A 20,571-nucleotide genomic window follows, 5' to 3' on the forward strand; every position below is an offset into this window, starting at 1 on the left:
GATCTAAAAGAACAGACATTCTGCAGAGGGTGAGATGCGGCAACACTGGGCCATAGCAACAGGCTTCAGGTGCTCTCCCAAAATCAGCTGCTGGGCTCGCCCTGCCCCTTCGCTCCCACCTCACCCTCCACTGCTTCTTCTGCCCCAGACTGGCCTGGCTAGCACTCCTGTGGCACCTACCTCCACCAGCGCGACATCGACGACTACTGAGGGCACCCCCAGCACCTCAGGGCGGCTGCACCCCCTGATGCCTCAGCTTGTGAACCCACTGCTGAGTACCACACTTCTGGGTGAGTTAAACCCCTTCTTTCTGCAGGGCCAACTCCTAGGAAGGTGAAGCAATTAAGGCGCGGCGGGGTAGTGGTGGTGGTGGGGCTAACAGGAGCTGCAGCCACATACTAACATGTCTGAATCGGTGGAACTGGGATTGAACAGGGCCTGGATGCAGTTGTGTCACAGCAGAAAGAAATAGTCCTGCTTTTACAGCTTTGTATTGTCAGCCCTCCCACTCATTCTGGTTTATTATTTGGGCCTCTAGTTGAAAAGGAATCACAGCCACGCTGATACTATGCATTCATAGAATCATAGAATCCTAGAGTTGGAAGAGACCACAAGGGCCATCCAGTCCAACCCCCTGCCAAGCAGGAAACACCATCAAAGCATTCCTGACAGATGGCTGTCAAGCCTCTGCTTAAAGACCTCCAAAGAAGGAGACTCCACCACTCCTTGGCAGCAAATTCCACTGCCGAACAGCTCTCACTGTCAGGAAGTTCTTCCTAATGTTTAGGTGGAATCTTCTTTCTTGTAGTTTGAATCCATTGCCCCGTGTCCACTTCTCTGGAGCAGCAGAAAACAACCTTTCTCCCTCCTCTATATGACATCCTTTTATATATTTGAACATGGCTATCATATCACCCCTTAACCTTCTCTTCTCCAGGCTAAACATACCCAGCTCCCTAAGCCGTTCCTCATAAGGCATCGTTTCCAGGCCTTTGACCATTTTGGTTGCCCTCCTCTGGACACGTTCCAGCTTGTCAGTATCCTTCTTGAACTGTGGTGCCCAGAACTGGACACAGTATATCAATGCTCCACATAGTAGCACATCAAAAGGGTCTGGTCCCGCCCCCTGCAACAGAAACCATGAAGGGAGCCAAACTGTCAATAAAAAAACATGTGGCCAAGGTCACCCAGTCGGCTCATTGAGGTGTTGATAGGGAAACACCCCCCTGACTTCTGTTTACTTGGATTCTCCCTCTTGATCTAAGGCTGGGAAACTGAGGCCCTCCAGAACTTATGGACTCCAATTCCCATCAGCCCCTCTCAGCATGGCCTAGGATCAGGGATGATGGGAGCTGTAGTCCAGCAAGATCTTGAGGGGAACAGGCTGCCCCCCCAATTTTGGGGGGGGGGTATTTTGGGCTCTCACGTTTTCAGGCTTCGGATTCCAGAAGTATTTGAAGGCCCTTGAAGCCAGTGCGTTCAGCGGAAATGTGGAAGAGCTCTATGCACACGCAGCTGCGCATGTCTGAATTATTCCACTGCAGTTGACAGCAGGTGTCCCTTTCACCCTTTTGGAAGAACAATCCTGTTCCCTTTAGTCAGTATATATTGGGCAGGGGAAGAGAACATATGGAAACAGGTGCTGTTACAGCTCTTGCGGTCAGGCACCTGGGGACGGTGGTGTGAGAGTCACATTGTTCACGGCCTGGCCTCCTTCTTTCCACCATGTAGGTGACCTGTCAGGGCTGAACCCAGGCTCCGGCCCCTCGTTGATTGGAAACCCTCTTCTCCAGGCCCAGCAGCCGCTTCTGCCACCCAGCCTGCAAGGGCCATTGGGACTCCAGCTTTTCCAAGGGCAGCTGCCCCTGCTGGCAGCCTCCAACCCCCTGGCCTGCCTCCTCCAGAGCTTGCAAGTAAGTGGAGAGCTGTACCCGGCTTCCAAGGGTAAGGCATCATTCAGAAACACCCCCCCAGATTCAGTACTTGGGGGGGGAAATGCTTATGAGTGTTTTTAAACTCACAAATGTACACAAATATGCTGCATTAGCATTGCTTACTTTGCAGTATTTGGGCTATTTCGGAATGTTATAGGATGGGTTAGGAGTGTTATGCTTGACGTTTTTAAAAATTGCATCTTTTCACCAAGTTGTGCGCTCTCTCTCTCTCTCTCTCTCACACACACACACAACATCCTCACAACTCTGTGAGGTGAAGAGTAAGTGCCAGGGGCTAGGCCTAAAGTACATAATTGACAGTAGTCAACAGCTGTTTTAGAAGGAGAAGCCGATTTCGGTAAGGGTGATCCGAAGTATGAGGGTGGGGAGTTGCCACCCATCAGGATAAGGTTTTCCTGGGCTCTTGTTCATGTGTGTTTACATGTAACATGTATTTTAGGCCAGAGTGGGGATTAGACCCTGGATCTCCTTAGTCAAAGCCCAACACTGTCCAGTAGGCTGGCTCACTGGGATGGCGAAGGATTAAAAAGAAGCAAGGTGAGAGGAGCAATTGAAGCAGGAAAACAGAGCCCCTGTACTTTTGGGAGCAGGGGTAGGCACTGCCTGGCTGTTGTTGGACTCCAGCTCCCATCAGCCCCAGCCAGCATGACCAACAGTCAGGGTTCATGTGAGTTGGAGTCCAACATCTTCTGGAATACCACAGGTTCCCCACCGCTGGACTTTGAGAAATAGGTAACACAGGGTGTTGCTGAAAAGACAAATGTTTTGAATACTGAGGCAAGCTTTAATGGACTCAGCAGAAGTCAATTTAAATACGCTTTTGGAGAAGCAGTCTTTGCACAGTTGTGACGGATTTCCCCTGCTGTCTCGTCTCTTTTTGCCAGCTGAGCTCTGGCTTTGGTGTCCCAGAGAAGTCCGTGCAACCGAGTGAAGCTCCGGCCCCAGCCTTGGCCAGTGGGGCCCCTGCAGCAGAGACAGAGCCAGGCCACAACACCGCATTGCCCCCCTCTTGCACGGACGCTGCCCCTACAAGTGCCTTAGAGCCGCCCAGAGCCCTCGAGCCAGCCAGGCAAGGACAGCAGGAGGCCCCCCCGGGGCAGGAGGCCAGCAGCTCCCGTTCCCCGCTCAAGCGGCCCCGTCGTGGCACGGAAGACCTGAACGGAGACTCCGGCAGCACCCTCCCTCGGGGGCCAGGGCGGGGCGGCAAGTCTGGACGGCGAGGGGGCGGGCGGGGCAGGGGCAGGCGGCACTTCAACGGCCAGCTTCCCGACTTGGGCTCAGGGCACCCATCCCATCCTGCCTGGCGCTGCAACGGAGAGATGGTGGCCAGCAGTGCTGAAAGTCAAGCGGGCCCTTTTGCTGTCCAGGAGATAAAGGTACGTCAGGTGCCGAAACAAGGGGGACAGGGAGTCGGGGGTGACTGGGAAATGGGTTCCACCCTGACTTGGCTAAGGGGGGGGCACAGCTTGCAAGGCCCCCTTGCTATTCAGAGGCAATCTGCCTCCTGCTTTCCTGATGCTGCGGACAAATGGGATAGTTGGACACCACATGCTGTTTTCAGCATAAGGAATGCCTCTGGTTTGAGCCCTTGCTTCTGCATTGGCTATGAAGGGCCTGCTCCAGACTGAGCTGCAAGAGTGTTCAGTGTGGCTGCTAGGGAGCTTCACACACAAGCCTCAACAAGTCTGAGTGAAGCATTGGGTTTGCACACTCACCCTCACACACCCGACACCCTTGCATAGCCAGGAAGAGGGTGTCCATCAAGTCCGACTTTTATCTCAGTCTAGCATTACATTCCAACTGGGGGTTCTGGTTTTTAAAAGACGGGCCAGTTTAATAAGTCAGTGAGTTTGAAGTTAGCTTGTTAAGAAACTAAAACTTGACAGAGCTCTTCAGGGCTGCCTGGTAGGAAGAGGTCGGGGAGCACAAGAGCCTTGTGGGATATTCAAAGTGGCCTTTGCATAATGGTCCTGAGGAGTCCAGGGATTGGAAGATGGGCAAACTGGGTGGAGCTGAGTGGACAGATGGATGGCTCCAAAGACTCTGGGAGGGGGAGGAGATGCAGACGCAGATGCTCACCTTCCAGTCATCCTTCTTGCAGGGCCCTCCTGGAAGGCGACCAGCCCGACGTGGCCGGAGGAGAAAAAGCAGGTGAGGAACATGTCCCAGAAAGGATGGGGCTCATGGCAGAACCTACAGCAAGGTTGGGGGGGCACTGAAAGCTGCTTCCTTCTCTTTAACCCACCCTTGTGTTTTTTTTGCAGTGGTGCCCGGCCCAGCGCCCGACCTGAAGCTACACGGATCCGGGGTCCCAGTGCTGATCCAGGGCCCAGCCCATTGGTAAGTGCCACCCCACCCCACCCCAATGCCCCTGCCTTGCAGCAAGGCTGTTTTCTCCCTCCTCCTGTATGCCTGGACACCACACACAGCCCATGCATCACACCTAGTGGGAAAGGGTTAACCATGCACTTCTCCAAGCCTCCTGTCCACATTTGTAGGTCGCAAAGACTCAACCAACTGCTTGGGGTGAAAGAGAAGCCAAGGGAGCAACCACAAGTCACAACCTCATGCACCCCACGTGGCACCCAAGTCAGAGCAGAGGCAAACTATTTTCTCAGCAAAGTGCTTCTCAGGGTCACACAGGGTTCCTCCAAGCTGCTCCCTGGGTCCTAGAGCGTAATAGACCTTTTGGCCCACAGTGAAACACCACTGGATGGCACCAAGGAGGTGTAATAGAGAAGAGAAGCCATTGCTCTCTCAGCCACCATCCCTGCTACACAGGGGCAATGGCATCTATTCTGTCAGACTAACCCCGGGTCTTGCTCTTGCCACTCCCCTGTGGCTTCATTGTGGAGCAGCCATGTGTCCTGCCTTACAGAGGTCAGTCCTCTGGGTGAAGGGCGGTCTTGTCCAAGGCCAGATTAAAGATGAGAAACTGTAAGGAGGCTTCTCCTAACAGGATTTTCTAGAAGATAATTGCCTTGAAATTGCCCATGGAAGGTTGGCACCTGGACAGCCGACTGAGCAGGCACACACAGGGTCTTTCCCACCCTGCAAGATGTATTTCTGTTTCAATTACAGTAGTTCCTAAATTTGCATTGGTACATATTTATCAGCACCTGCAATTTTTTTGCATATATATGTTCCCTCTTTTGTCCCTTTTTTTGGTGGTGAGGGTGACGCCTTTCCTCTTTTGGCGCAATGCACAAGTGGCCACCCCCCTCTTCATTGCCACAATTTATGTCTTCAGATAATCATTTCCTTTAAAGCACTTACTGTCGTTGAAAAGCAAAAATATCAATACACTGTGTGGATCTGATTGTGCCGCAAATGGAAGAGCCTGGCTTCTGGTGTCCATTGGCTTCATCAGGATTTCTGCGTTTTCAGTTTAAAATAAACAATTGATCAAAAAGCTTTCGACATCTTGGAGATGAGTGAAAAACAAAACAACCAGAGAAAAGGCAATGCAAATTCATCTAAAAGTGAAGACTTAAAAGGTGTCCTGCAATTTTACATTATCGCTCCCATGCCCTGGTGATTTTATTGTCTTTGTTTAAAACATTTCCAGGTCACTTTTTGAAAGTGCTTAAGGCAGCTTAGAACATGGTCATTTTAAGTATTTTAAGCTCAAGGCTGTGTGCACAAAAACAGGGTAGAAACCTGTACCTACAGCAGCACAAGCCATCATACCTCCCCGCCTGCCAGCCATTAACTCCATGTCCAAAGGCCTTTTAGAACAAATGGGCCAACACATGCATCACTGGATATCAACAGGACAAGCCCAGAGAAGGACCTGTGAGGAGGCAGCAACAGATCCTAGGAAGGACAGAGGCTGGGATAAGTCTGGTTCTCTGGACATCTTCCCTGAAACCACAGGGCAGCAGGACCCAAGAGAAGCCGGCTGAAGCGGATGAAGACACCAGGGGAAATTCCCAAGGGAGGGCGACTCCAGGGCACTGAGGAGGGACTATGAAAGCAGCTGGAGGAACATTGGAAGCTTGCCCCAAGTTAGAGGATAAAGGCCTTTCCTCTTTGTTGTCAAGAGGGAGAAACTGTTTGGAGCAGTGGAGACAGTGCTCAGAAGTGGAAGTGACTTCCTTGTGCCCCAGCCCAGGAAAGGGAGGCACAACTTTTTACAAGCCCTACTTCTCCGCTGAGGGAAGATGGAATAGGGCTGTTGAAGATGATCTCAACAGCAGAGATGTGTCTTGTAAGGACACATTGATGGGAATATGGATTTCCATGAGGGGGAAAATCTGCAATCTACAAAGTAGCCATTGCCACAGTCTGCTGGGAAAGCTTCATTCATTTCAGTGGGGCTTGTGCTGCAGAACTGGATTGTGCCCCATTGGCAAGATTGGTTGTCATGTCCCATTCTGCCAGCTGCAATGACACCTGCACTGACTGCTTCACCCCCCCCCCAACCTCTTGCCAAAATCCATTTAGTTTTTCACTCTGCTACTGTACAGTGTTGCCAGCAGGACAGAGTATTGGGTGTTCATTATGTGTTCATATTCGCATCAACCCTCTGAAACAAACCACTTTTTTGTTTCATCAATTGGCAAGGAGGATTAGCCAGACCTTTTCTGTTACAACCCCAAAGCTGAGGAGAGAGTTCTCCAGAAAGATGCATCATTAACCCGCATCTCTTCTTGGCCCTCATCTTAATGGGAGGCTCACGGTTCAGTGGTAGAAGCCTAGAGGCATGCCAAGCATATGCTCTTCTCTGAGCTATTACCCATCCCCTTAGTTTGCTGCCTGGACCCCGGAAGGGACTTCTTTTGCACTCCATCCTATTCCCACCCTTCCTACTATTATCAGTGGACAAGGGCTGTCCCAACTTGCCTTAGCTATACCTTTTAGTTTTAGTACCCGCTGCAGAGTTAAGTTTTATTGTTGCACCTACATCCCTCCCCTTCAGTTTTATGGGGTGTTTTGCCTGCTGCCCCTGCCTTCCTTCTTTCACACCCTGGAAATAAATGGACTTTATTTGTAACAGGAGCGTCCCCTGCATTGGCGTAGGTGCAGCTCCTGCCTCTGAGCTATGCCCGCTTAGTAGGCCAAGCTTTAAACACCCCCTTCACTCTCTTTCTCTTTTTCTGTTAGGTTGACTACACTGTTGCTCGCCGGCCACGGCCCGGCCGACCCGTGAAAAACAGGAGGAGGAAACTGCCCACATAGCACCGCCTGAACCGGAGACCCCCCCCCTCGCTCGCTCCTAAGCGATCAGAGCTTAGGACACCTCTGGCTTCTCTCTCTCTTCTCCCCAACCCCCCCCCCTTAATCTCTGGTGCCCAGACATGGGGCAAGGGGAGGGAAATACCAGCAAGAGGATCGGCTGCTGCTGCTGCTGCTGGGCTCTTTGCGCCTTAGCCGTGAATGTGTTGTAGCTTCACCAGTTGCCTGGGTCCTGAATCTCTCCTAAAAGGGACCCCTAAAAGCACAAGGTGCATCTCTGCTCACAGCATTTGTTTTGAGATGTGGGTGGGTGGGAGCAAAGGCTGGGATGGGAGCAAAAAGAGCACTAGAGCTGGACACACCCATAGCACTTCTTGGAAGCCCTTTTCCTTTCTTTTTTTCCTTCCTGACGGGGAGTCCCTTGCCCCTGTGTAGTAGCCTCCCCTTCCCCTGATGCTGGCGAGATTCCCATCCCACCCCCCTCCGGTTGAATCTCAGAACCTCAGCAGGAGTAGCAAGGGCCGTGTGCTCCGGGAAGAGGACACCACGGCCCTTTCACTTCCCACCTTACCTCAGACCTGTGTGCGCTTTAGCACCCAGGTGAGAACCAGCTCAGGGTTTTTAATACAAGAATCAGTCTCTTTCTCTTTCTCTGCCTTGCCAAAAACACACACAAGATCCTGGCCCCTGTGCTAAAGGTACAAAGCAATAAGGAAAAAGAAGCCACGTTTTCGAAGGGAGGATTCGTTCCCTTCCATCGTTCAGCAATTCATTCACTCCCCGCCACCACACTCCCCCCCCCCACGCCTCCATTGAGACGCTACTGAAAGAGAGTGGCCACGAGGCAAAGTCTGGCTGGTGGGTTGGACCTGCTCTTCTCCTTGGCTCTAGTTGGGCTCCTGGGACTGGTAGGGCTTCAAGTTCTCACCCCCCCCCCTTTACACACATAAACAAAAAAAGCAACCTTTGCCTGCATATTTTTCTCTCTACTTTATAGAAATCCTCAAAAGAACACTCAGGTCCTTGCCCAGGGAGAGGAGGAGGAGGAGTTTGTGCTCTTAACTAGAATTGGCCCAGCTTTGCCCCTGCATCTGCTTCTCTAGCCCCCTCCCTGCAAACATACACACTACAGCCTTCATCTCCGAACGACCAAAACGCTCCACGCCCCAAGTACACCACCACCACCTGCCCCCCACGTCTGGTTGAGAATCTTGATGGATTATGCAAAAGCACTGTGTAGATACTGTACAGTTCGCTCTGTCTCCCCCTCCTCCCCTGTGCACTTCAAACCAACCAACCAACTTCGGCCTTTGTTTTGTATAAATAAAATTTTTAAAAAGGAATTTGGAGGGGGGAACTATTTTCCTTTTTCGAGCTTAAATTTTGTTTTGTAAAAAAGAAAAAAAAACAATTACACAATTGTGAATTGTAGCTTTTCTATGGGAGCGACTTTTAATTTAACAGATGAAAATATTTTGCCGCTTAGATCGAAGTTACTGTTTCTTTACTTGTTTATTTTTTGGGGGGTGCGTGTGTGTTTTGTATCAAGTATTAAAATATGTATTTAAAACAAAGTCTTATGGGGTTGGTCTTTTGTCAGCTCAACTCGCAGCTCTGGAAGCAGGGTGGTGTGCAGGCTAAAAACACCCGGCCTTAAACTAAGTCAGACCACTGGATGAGATGTAAACAGGGTGGTTTTCTGTGTGCAAGCGAGAGCCGAAGGAAGGAGGAGCAAGAGAAAAGGAAGTGAAGGTAGAAATGATATGCGCATGCAAGATGCACAATAGGAGAGAGGCTACAGCATGGAAATAGGGGTATTTTGTGTGCAACAGAGAGTTGAGAATAGGAAGAAGGGTGAACGAGAAAGAGTGAAGGTGAACAAGAGGGGGTTTCAAAAAAGCAGAGGGCAGGAGGCATGGGAAACGAAAGCAAGTGCATGAAAGGGCCTGAAGAATAGGAAGAGATGGTGGCTTTGTAATTTGGCAGAAGGTGAAAAAGGTGCTTAGTCACTAAGTAGTCCAAGTGTGGAAAGAGGCAGATGCAGGAGTTTACCATGGGAGTGGATCGTGTGCAAGGCGGGGGTTGCCTAAGAGGAGGAAGAATCAACATGGGTGTGAAGGTGAAAATGGGTGCAGTGGGGGTGTTGCAGAATAGAAGTGGCTTCAGAAATGGGGCCTGGAAGGTGAAAATTGAGCTTAGTTACAGGAGTTACAAGAGGTGATTTCTGCACATACTGTAGAGGGAAATGAGGAGTAGATTGGGCTCCTCAACCTCATCTAGAAGAAGGAAAACAATGATCCGAAACCTCTGCTGCCTTGCAGGCTTTCTTCAGGAGAAGAAAAGGCTTAAGGAGTAAACCCTACACAAATCTTAAGTGGAGTCCCTAAGGCAGTTGGATGGCTCCTTGTCTGCCTCCTTCCAGCAACTCCTGCAGCCAAGCTGATGCCAAACATATTGCTCTGCTTTCCTTTGGAAAACATCGGGGGTGGGGGGCTGGGCAGCCCAGGACCTCCAGACACACTGCCCAGGCTTGTGCCCCAGGGAGGTCACAGTTGGCTTCAGTGCTGATTTCACCCCTGGCGGCACACTCCCTTGTTTCTCAAGACAGAAGGATGCCAACAACCATAGTTGTACGAGGGTGGGAAGGGGAAGCTCTAGGGAGTTAATGTGGGGGTTAGTTAACACAGCAGGCGGAGGCACAGCTCCTAGTATATTTGCTTATCTCATGATATACTGAAAGCTGGCTCTTCAGAGGTGATGGATGGGACAGAAATTCAAAGATAATCCAATGGAGTGAGTAGCCATGCACTAGTCAGCCACAGCCCAAACAGGGCTTCTGGTATGTGAGTCTTTGAAGCTGTATATCTGTCCTTCATCACACACTCAGTATTTGCTGTAATACTGAACAGCTTTAGCAGTGACCTCCTAGTCAATGCGACTGCTACCCAGCATAGATTATTCCGAGTGAGCAGCAGTGAATAAATCCCTCCACCCTGAATGTAATACATGAAGTGGTGTCACTTCAGTTCTGGGAGTTCAGTGTGGGCCAGGGGTCTCCAAACTAAGGCCCACGGGCCGGATAAGGCCCGAGGGACTTGTTTATCCAGCCTGCAGCAACCCCCACCGCCACCTGGTCTTAACGGCGCTGTGCTGTGCGGCTGCCCACTTCCGGGTCAGAGAAGCACTGGAAATAGCTTGTGCGCAATGCAAGTGTTATTATATCTGGGCAGGAGGCCTGTGCACATGCGCACAAGCTATTTCCGGTGCTCCTCTGACCTGGAAGTGCTCCGGAAATAGCGTGTGCGCATGCGTATGGGCGCACACTCCCCCGCCCTCCAGCCCGCTGTGCAATCGGCGCTGGAGACACTGGCCCAAGGTGCGGTATGTTTGCTGACCCCTGGTGTAGGCTGTGTACTATTTCGCTATAGGAGAGGAGATTGGAAGAGCTTGTGCAGACTTCCCAAGGGTGAAATGGGACAAGAACTTAAGAAGAGCTCTCTGGATCACAACAAAGGCCATATAGCCCTGTTGTCCGCAGAGGGCATTAGACGCCTTTGGGAACAGACCTCACCTGATGCTTGTCTCCAAGCACCTCGTACTCATTGCCAAAGTGTTCCTGAATGAGCCAAAAGCCATCATAACTAGTAGCCACTGGCAACCTTCTCCTTCATGAAGAGCACAATCTGGAGACTACAGAAAGACATGACAAGCACATGCAACCTGTTCCACACACACACAAAAACCTCAAGTACAGAGCACTAAGCATAAGTGTTTAATGACAGTAAATAATTATACAACAATACGATCTGCTTCCATGCCAGGCTGAGAGGTAAGATAATCTTTCCAAGTAGAAGGCTCCTTGTTCCGAGCCAAGCAGCAGCGAGTACAACTTCCCAGGTGGATAGGCAAAGTTGGTTCCCTCTCTAGCACACCCTCCCTCCAATCTGGAATGCAACACTGCCCTCTGCAGTCAGCATCAATCGCCACAGGGGTGTAAAGCATTGCAAGAGGTGGGGGGGGGGGGCGCACACCTGCCCTCTAACAGAGATAAGCACTCAGTCCACCAGCCCTCATCAAGGCTGAACTCCCACTAAGTGCACACGAGAAAAGGTACAGAGGTAGGGAAGGGACGGAGCAGTTAGTGCTTATTTATACAGCAGGCAAACCTCAGTGCCCTGCCTTTGTAGACTGTTAAGGGGATTCACTTGGCAAGCTTCTGCATCCGTGCATTAATGGTGGCAAAATTGTCCTCCACGGTAGCCAGGTTCTCCTTCATAGTCTTCTGAACCTAGAGAGAGATGGAGGGAGAGAACATGGATAGACGCCAGCCATATGGAGGGCTTGCCTGAGTAGCTAAAGGGAACCTGTTCCACCATGGCTACCTACCAGCATGTGAGTCAGACCAATGAATCACCTGGCTCTGTCTAGGACACACAAATGCCGCAAGATGGTTTTCTAAATAGTCCGCATACACTTTGGTTTTCAACCTGCTGCCTCTCAGGGTGGCAGTACACTCTATAGCAGTGGCAGGGAAACTGCAGCCCCTCCCAACTCCCACCAACCCCAGCAAACATGGCTAAGTGGCCAGGGATGGCGGAAGCAGAAGTCCAACAACGTCTGGAGGGCCACAGGTCCGCCCCCCCCCGCTCTAAAGCAGCAAAGTTGCCATTTTCTAAACGTGTGTATGGCAGGAGAGTGTTTCCAGTAAAGATGTGCTCCCCCAAGCCCACATTCCCAGCATGTTCGCACTCCTGTCCCAGTGACATCTATGCTGGTCTGGTCATGTCCACAGAATGGACAATGGCAGGATCCCCCAGGGATGTGCTCTATGGGGAGCTGGCTTCAGGCACATTGCACTACAAAGTCCACATCTCATCATTGTGCATTGTCTGTGCTATCTTTGGAGGGTGAAGCGGCTGCAGTTTATTCTCAGAAACAGTGGAATATACAGCTGGGTGCTCTCCCCACAACTAGGTGCACCCATGCTATCCATACTGGCCAGCTTGTAGAGACCCGAGTAGTCCCACAGGCAGTTCCCCAAAGCCTCGAACCCCACCTGTGTCAGCAGAGAAGCGTTGTCCTTCAATGAATTAGAAATCATCTGTTGGGTAGTGTCCAAATGAGTCAAGAGCTGCCCAAACTGCATGGCTGTAACAGAAAAGAACCAAAAAGTCAGCTTGGGGACATGAAGGACAGCCACCCAGTGCCTGACTGTTCACTGGGGCAATGGGAGGCCCAAAGTCTCGAATGGTGGAGGTATGATACAATACCAACAAAGGAAGAATGACAGACAAAGTCAACAGAATATATAGAAATAAGAAGACTGACAAACAGAAAAAGAGATCAGAATAAAAAAAACTGAGGAAGATTGGAAATGTTTTATGGATTATGTAGAGACATAGTGTAAACATATTAAGAAGTTAACAGTAACAGGATAATTGGAAGTCATAATGGAATCTGTTGTGTATGAATCTAATTTTTTTTCTTTTCTTTTTGTAATATGTATTGATCTTGGATTGCTTTTGTCGATCGTTTTTTTACAAAATAAATTAAGCATAAAAAAGAATAAATCCAGCAGTTAAAACATACTGAGATGTGAAGATGAGGAAAATGAGATATAGGGAGCAATTAGGATATGTAGTGGGGGGGGGGAGTAATAAAATGCACAACAGAAGGAGGGGAAGGGGAGTCAATATCAATTGTGTATTTCTTTTATTTGAAATGTTACTGTTTCAAGTGTAAAAAAAAAAAGGAAAAAAATGACAATGACAAAATAAAAAAACAAAAATGGGAGGCCCAAAGGCTGAGGCTACTCTTCTGCCTTCCTGAGTTAAGAGAATGCCCCTGCCTGGCTCAGAGGCTCACCTTGTTCATGCAACTGCCGCACAGCAACCAGGCGCTGCACCACCTCAGGGAGGGAGCTGGCCAGAGGGCTCCAGCGCTGCACAGTATCATAGAGTTGATGCACCTGTATTTGGGGGGGGGGGGAGGTAGAAAGTTATCAGAAAGGGGGGGGGGAGTCCAAGTGGGAACCTGGCCAATCATATTCCTCCATCATCACCACCACCCTCAAAAAAACTTCCCATGTGTTCATGAACACATACACATACTGATGACAAAAATGTAATCTAGTTTTGCTCACAATCTCATTGCTTGGCTGGCAAAAGCAGAAGTCTGTCAGCAAAGGGCCAGTGCACAAATCATGTTGCATTCATCCCTTGATGACTACAGTATCAAATGCTGACTTGCTCAGGTAAATGAGCCAGCAGAGTTCTGAACACCAGACAAAATGTTCACATCATCCAATGCGGTGCTGAGGTCCTGCTCACAAGCTTATTGTAGGGAGCTGGTTGTCGAATATGAGAACAAGATGCTGGACTAGATGGGCCTTTGGCCTGATCCAGCACAGCCCTCTTAACGTTATGTTCTTATGCTCTATGGTGGAGCTCAGCTCACACAATAAAGCAGGCAGACAACACATGTTGAGTGATCAGATGATGCGCACACGTGTGAAAAAAGACATAGGCTGTGTGGTAAGCCATTCCCAAATGTCACCCCCTTTTCTTTATTCAGGATTTCCCGGGGCACATAAGAGCTGCAGTCTCCAATTTACCAGGGTGTTGTGTTTGTGTGTGAATCACCAAGACACAGCCTGGCAGGGAATCTATCCCATTGGCTTGTTCAGAACATCCACAACTGATAGTCTTTACCCTCCTACCCTTCTTCCTCTTCCAGAGTTGGCAGAAGCCTTATGAACCCACAAGGAAAACAATGCTCTTTGCCACCAGGATCAGGAAATCACACTGACCTGATCGGTAATAGCAGACCAAAGCTGCATCTTACTGCTACTACTACTACTACTACTACTTTTATTATTTATACCCCACCCATCAGGCTGGGTTTCCCCAGCCACTCTGGGTAGCTTACAGCATATATAAATCATAGTAAAATATCAAACATTAAAAACATCCCGATACAGGGCTGCCTTCAGATGTCTTCTAAACGTTATGTAGTTCTTTATCTCCTTGACATCTGAAGGGAGGGTGCCACTACCGAGAAGGCCCTCTGCCTGGTTCCCTGTAACTTCATTTCCCGCAGTGAGGGAACCAGCAGAAGACCCTCAGAGGAGGACCTCAGTGTCTGGGCAGAGCAATGGGGGTGGAGATGCTCCTTCAGGTATACTGGGCCGAGTCAATCAACAAGATGCTTTCATACAAATACATAAAGTGGAATTGTGGGTTTTATCGTGTGCCCAGTTACAGAGAGAAAACACATCTGACCTTGCTTTGGGTGTCTGCATCCTCCACCGTGGCCTTGTGCTTGGCAATCTCATTCACTTTTCCCAAGACGCTCTAGGAATGAAGAACTGACATTAGGAAAGCTAGACCCTGCCAGAACTTTTCAAAATTACTTAGTCCTTTCCACATGCCCTAAATGCTGCCGCTGACAAAGACTCACCTGTAGCCTTGCCTCCACCTGGTCCAGGGTTGCTGTGTCCAAGGAGCTGACTTTGGCCTGCAGGATCTCTACAGTTTGCTATGGATTGGATGTGACATGGAGAAAGTGTTTTAGACATAAAAAATACCACATGCCTGTAGGCAAAACTTTAGTTGGGCAACTCAAATCAGTGTGTGGAATTAGCCCCGGCCCTCAGGTTGGCCTTTCCTACCATTGGCTCTTCCTGCCCAGGCCCCATGCGACATTTGTCCCAGCCAGATCCAGTGAGACCCACCCCCCGCCATATCATCAGCTCTTTGAGGTAATACATGGGGATACGTCTATGCTGCAATTGTACAGGAACAACAACCAACCACCAGTGGAACACAACCTTGGATGGAAAATTCAGCTACTCAAGAATCTTATATTTTTTCTTAAAGACAGCATATTTCTAGTTTTCACTGTTGTGAATATATGCCTCATACTGCATGAATAATGCAAATTGGAATCTCAGGTACCAAAGGTGTAGTTTAAATAGGTTTTCGGTGGTGCTGTGTTGTGTGTGTGTGTTTGAGAAATTTCAGCAACCTACATAGCTCCTCGGCCTTCTTGAAACTAGCAAAACCAGAATAAATTATGTAAAATAGTTTTTAAAGACAGAATTCTGCAAAATATGAGAAATATTTAGTAAATTTGCAAATTTGGTTTAGGTTGCAAAATTTCAGTTTTACTTGGCACAGATTACCTCAGCTCAGTAGTCAAAGAAAAAGAAAAGGAACTTAATCCACAGAGACATAGAACATCTTGTATGAACATCTTATAGAGGGAGGTGCAAACCTATGTCCCTTAATCCTGGTCTAGAAGCTATTTTTCCAACGTTTCAGCATAGTATCTCATTCCTTTCCACCTACAAACAAATGTGCTTTGTACATGTACACGTACACACACACACTTTGCACAGCACTCATTAAGCCCAGCATGGCCTCCCAGCAGCTATAGGATAAATTAAGAGACGACCCTCATGCCCCAATCTTTAAAAGCAGACATCCCCTTTAATTCCTTTCCAATCCCAAAAGGCACAGGCCACTTATAAACTTCATCCAGCAGCTTACCATAAGACTAGCTCCCTGCAATCCGACAGACAGAGGATTCTAGAGAGAGAGAGAGAGAGAAAGCGGGGGGGGGGGGGGTTGATTAGGACAGTGCTGGCCAGCCTTTGTAAGCATGGCACAAGCCAGTCTGCAGTGTGAGGCAATGCCCCTGCACCACACTCAACAATAGCCATGCAATTCCTGCACTCTGGGCTGGAGCTGCTTCTAGTCCAGCAAGAGTCTGACTCTATGGCATGGCCAGGGCATTCTGCTCTTGCCCAGGAGTGCTACAAACTCAGCTGCCTATGCCACTTGCGGGTTTTCAGCCACAGGCTGGCCATGTACAATTTAATTCATTCAGGCCCTGTAACCAACTCCAGGCATTACACCTCCTGGACAATTTTACAGCACGCCTATAGGGCCAAGGTAGATGCTGCCCTAAATGCATCACTGGACAAAATCTCAGGAGCGGCTAACAAAAGAGGCCATGGAGTTCATCACAAAATCTAGCTTGCTGTTACACCTGTTCCCATTACCCCTTAAGGAGCCTGCCAAGTCAGGGATTGGTCCATCTACCTCAATAGTGTCTACATTGACTGGCAGCAGCCCTCCAGGACTTCAGACCAAAGTATCTCTCAGGCCTACCTGGGGATACTGGGTATTGAACTGGGACCTTCTGCATGCAAAGCAGATGTTCTACCACTGAGCTACGGCCTCTTCCCCCTTGCCCCCATAACCTTCTCTGTGGACCCAGGGCTTCCACTGCCTTCATGCCTCACCTGGACATCCTGCTCACAGCGAAACGTTGCTTCCAGCTCAGCCAACCGCTTCTCCAATTCTGCAATCTGGAAAGACCAGAGGGAGCAAATGAAGATGCTTCGTGCTCCTCTCCCTCCCGGGAAGCCTCCTTGAATTGCAGGGCAAAGCTCTGGGCAAAGTACTTCGAAAATTCCCCCTTATCCCAGGTGTGTCATTTTCAGGTGCCATTAAGGGCAATTCGACCTATGGGGTACAACATGCCAGGAAATTGCCCTTCACAAGCCCCACGGAAGTGATCAAGACATGTGCAGGAACATGGCGCCTTGACTATATTCACTTTCATAGGATTTGCGCTAGAAAACTTCCTGGATGGCTTGGACTGGGTGGTAGGTGCATGTGCCTCTTTAGATGTCATACCTCAAGGCACACACAAAATTATAAGTGTGGATGGATGGCTTAAGGAATCTAAAGTCAAGTGAAATATCCAGAAGTTGGAAAGCTTGAAAAAGTTTGTCCAGAATGCGATTATATTACCTATATGACTATGACAGAAATACGCATCAATCATTTCAAATGAGCCAAAAAGGTTCCCCCCTCCCAGAAAGTTCTCCAATGGGACTGACACTCCACTACAATTTCATTTCTTTCACCTAGAGGTTGCCAACCTTCTTGGGCATTGCCAACCTTCTTGGGCACATTTGGATGTTTGAGAAGGTGCCAGGGGCACCATCACAAAATGACTCATGTGTTGTGTGTGGCATAATCCGAAACTGGGAAAATGAGAGAAAGGAATCCAAAATGGTGTGGGCATGCCCTCACACCCCCACCAGTGTTTGTGGGGGGAAGACACCTGCTTCAGCCACCACCACACTCGCTTGCAGAGAGAAGAACAGATGGGAGAGATGGGTGTCCGATCCTGGCACCCAATGAGATATGGGCATGCTTAAAGGAGAGAGTATTCCAGCAAAATGAAAAATCTTATCTGGATTTCTGCATCCCTGTGTCCCTTCCTCATCTGCTCATCTGCTCAACGCAAATAAGACTTTGCCTATCACTCCCTCCACTTCTTTTGAGCTCCTTCCTAGCCATTTTAACAATGGTATTTTTGTGTTGCCTAGATCATGGGTAGGCAAACTAAGGCCCGGGGGCCGGATCCAGCCCAATCACCTTCTCAATCTGACCCGCGGATGGTCCAGGAAACTGTGTTTTTACATGAGTAGAATGTGTGCTTTTATTTAAAATGCATATCTGGGTTATTTGCGGGGCATAGGAATTCGTTCAACCCCCCCCCCAAAAAAAAATAGTCCGGCCCCCCACAAGGTCTGAGGGACAGTGGACCGGCCCCCTGCTGAAAAAGTTTGCTGACCCCTGGCCTACATGGACGGCCAAAAAGCAGGGTACACCACCACTTCAACCCCAGCATGAAGTAACTAGACCTGAAGCAGGCTGGATCTTTCTTTTCAACAGTCCCAACAGGGTTGCAATCCACGTTCTGGGGAACCCTGAGCCCAGGCTGTATAGAATATTACCAGGAAGACATTATCACTGTTTCCCACTCCTGCCTTCCTAAGCTTTCATGACTGTAGAATAAGTAAGTCAATAACCCCATTAACTCTAAAGCACTCAGAATGAAGTCACAGAGCCTGCTGGGTGATGCAGATGTTAAAGGATTACTGAGAAAGTGTGGGGAAAGCAAAGGAGCCAAAATAAGGCTCATTACTCTATGATGCTCTGTTCTGCTATGGGGAGGGAAGGAGAAGATTCACAAAAATGATTTATGCTTCAAGATCTCCACGAGCCCTGTATGTACATGCTGTGCTTGGGACAGGGAAGCAGCTTAGGAAAAAGGCTCTGCATTCTGGAAATTCCTTTCTTCAGTATCAAATAAATTAGCTTCATACAGACGCACAAGCCAAGTTGATGTATATCCTAAGTCCCAGGGGAAGGGAACTATTCCTAGACATTGCCGAGACCCTGATGCTCCCAGTCTCCAGCAGCACCCTAGCTCTCTTCAAGTGAAGACACATATGGATACAAAAATGCTCTGGTGCTTTGGGTCCTTGTGATGTCACAAGTACTAACCAACCAGCGCTGTGCACAATAGGCCTTTCCCCACTCAAATCAAGCACCCCATAAAGCAACAGAATGCCCTCCTGCCCCCAGAGCTGAGCTTGGAGAGAGAAAGGCACTGTTGAACTGCATACAATGAGGGCACTGCTAAAGCACCTCACTGCTGTACAAATGTAGCATCAGCTCATCATCCTAGCTATTTCCTTTTAAGTTCCAGAGGGGTCTCAAAGATCAAATATTTCTGCTCTTACCTTGGCAGCCTGAGAGAATTTGTCCTGCTCGGGCCGGGAGTGCAGTTCATAAGTCACCATGTTTCCTGGGCCAGCCGTAGTTTTCGCCGGGCTCTTCCCACTTGCAGGGGGCACTTTAGTACTCTTGGCTGTTTCCAGTTGAATGAGCAAACGCCTGTCAAGTTGAAGAGGCCACAAATGTTTAGAGGGCACACAGCTTAGGTCCCCACTGACTACACTGGTTATAACAGCTACCTCCTGGTGCAATGGATTTTGGATCAGAGATTGGAATAATGAGGGGCATGAGCATAATTAGAAGGGGTAGGAAACTTTTCTCCTCTGTATGCTTGCAGCCGATGCCAGCTGGGAAATGGTCCATGTTTAGAAATTTACTTTGAACACAGTACACAGCAACTGGGCAACTAATCAAATCTAAAATGGTTGTAATCAACTTTTTCAGATGACCATCCCTAGAAAGCACATATATTTCTGCACATAGCTCTTCAGGCATGCTAAAATTAGTATGTTAACCATTTTCCCTGCTTATATTTTCTTCTTAAAATCTAAATAATGAAAAGGGGAAGGTATGCTATTGTGCTGCCATGTATTTAAATATTTACAAGTATTCCAATAAAAATAATTTCCAGGTAAATCTTTGAAAATAGCATTTAAACCACACTAAGTGCACTTTATATTTCCTTCCCTACGGGAAATTTATACAGACTGCAAAACTAACAAAACTAAAAAAGATGTTTTACTAAAAGAAAAGTCAAGAAAGCACACTGCATCTGATCCCCATGAATTTAGAACCAGTGGGAAATTCTCCAGACAATTTCCCCCAGTTCACACCCCCAAAAAATCACAATTCTCTTTGATGGTCTGCATTATGCAAGTTTATCTATGGGTATAATCTACTCCCTTAAAGCAAGGATGGGTTGCCTTGTGGTTGCTGTGGGACTCCAGCAGCCCCACTCAGCCTGGTCAATGGTTAGGAGATGATGGGCCAACTCAGCTCTCCACCCCTTCCTTAAGGGGATGAGCTGATGGCTCCATGGCCCCATCCAGTCCTACGATCCCATCATGATCCCATCACAATCTCAGCACTCCTGCTAAATGCAGACAATGTGCTCCACAGAGAGATGTGCAACTGGTCTCAAGCTTGCCCAGATGTTGACACTCTTGGCCTTGCATGGACTACTCTGAGGTGCAGAGCAGTGTTAAAAACTGAGATATGAAAGCTAGGAGCTAAATGGCCCCTTAAACCTAGGTTACGGGCACAGCAACGGAATGTCTAGGTACGCTTTTTTATAAGAATACAAAGCTGAACATGAATGAACTGCAGCTAAAACATTATGTCCACTTTTCATGTGGTCTATTTCTTCCCCTGCCCACCCTAATATTCTTAAGAGGGGGTCTCTTCTCCAGTCAGAAGTGGAAGTGGGGAGGCAGAAAATATCCGCCTTCCACTCTGCAGTTTTAATCTGAAATCTTAGGTGCTGTACTGTGCCCAGAGCTCAGACACTGCTCACACTAATTAAATTCCCTGTTGCAAAATGCACCTAAGAACAATGGGAGTTTCGAACACTGGTGCAGAGGGCCTGACCGCAGTAGCCAAGGGTGAAGGACAGGTTCAGAGGGATTCTTATGAAGACATGTTTTTCCAGGGCTAAGCAGCTTGTGGGACTAAGCCCTGGGGAACTGCAGTGCTGACTCCACCATGACATACGATGTAAAATAAGGGGGGGGAGGGGAAGGGGGAGAGATCTTCGACAACTGCTATTATTCAGGCCAGAGCGCCCCAGATTTTACTTTAAAAATCCTGGTCAGAAATTGTGCCATAACTCTAGTGAC

At 48.8% G+C, this 20,571-nt stretch overlaps 2 protein-coding genes across 5 annotated transcripts in view; one reads left to right on the forward strand and one right to left on the reverse strand.

Moving 5' to 3' along the window:
• Positions 1 to 8,707, forward strand: part of MBD6 (methyl-CpG binding domain protein 6) — a 33,198-nt gene extending 24,491 nt beyond the window's left edge. For both annotated transcript variants that reach the window (XM_033137582.1, XM_033137590.1), the window contains exons 8-13: positions 149 to 290; positions 1,732 to 1,913; positions 2,840 to 3,331; positions 4,057 to 4,106; positions 4,220 to 4,295; positions 7,062 to 8,707. In XM_033137582.1, coding sequence (XP_032993473.1) covers positions 149 to 290; positions 1,732 to 1,913; positions 2,840 to 3,331; positions 4,057 to 4,106; positions 4,220 to 4,295; positions 7,062 to 7,136 — 1,017 coding nt within the window. In that variant the 3' untranslated portion in view covers positions 7,137 to 8,707. The remainder of the gene's footprint in view (positions 1 to 148; positions 291 to 1,731; positions 1,914 to 2,839; positions 3,332 to 4,056; positions 4,107 to 4,219; positions 4,296 to 7,061) is intronic.
• Positions 8,708 to 10,886: 2,179 nt separating this feature from the next.
• The window catches only part of DCTN2 (dynactin subunit 2), a 44,032-nt gene continuing 34,347 nt past the window's right edge, over positions 10,887 to 20,571 (reverse strand). For all 3 annotated transcript variants that reach the window (XM_033137616.1, XM_033137607.1, XM_033137601.1), the window contains 8 exons: positions 18,742 to 18,895; positions 16,441 to 16,506; positions 15,683 to 15,721; positions 14,592 to 14,669; positions 14,414 to 14,485; positions 12,999 to 13,101; positions 12,190 to 12,281; positions 10,887 to 11,421 (listed from right to left, as the gene is read on the reverse strand). In XM_033137616.1, the coding sequence (XP_032993507.1) occupies positions 11,335 to 11,421; positions 12,190 to 12,281; positions 12,999 to 13,101; positions 14,414 to 14,485; positions 14,592 to 14,669; positions 15,683 to 15,721; positions 16,441 to 16,506; positions 18,742 to 18,895 (691 nt within the window). In that variant the 3' untranslated portion in view covers positions 10,887 to 11,334. The remainder of the gene's footprint in view (positions 11,422 to 12,189; positions 12,282 to 12,998; positions 13,102 to 14,413; positions 14,486 to 14,591; positions 14,670 to 15,682; positions 15,722 to 16,440; positions 16,507 to 18,741; positions 18,896 to 20,571) is intronic.

The sequence above is a fragment of the Lacerta agilis genome, chromosome 2 (genome assembly GCF_009819535.1).
Source record: "Lacerta agilis isolate rLacAgi1 chromosome 2, rLacAgi1.pri, whole genome shotgun sequence".
NCBI lineage: Eukaryota > Metazoa > Chordata > Lepidosauria > Squamata > Lacertidae > Lacerta > Lacerta agilis.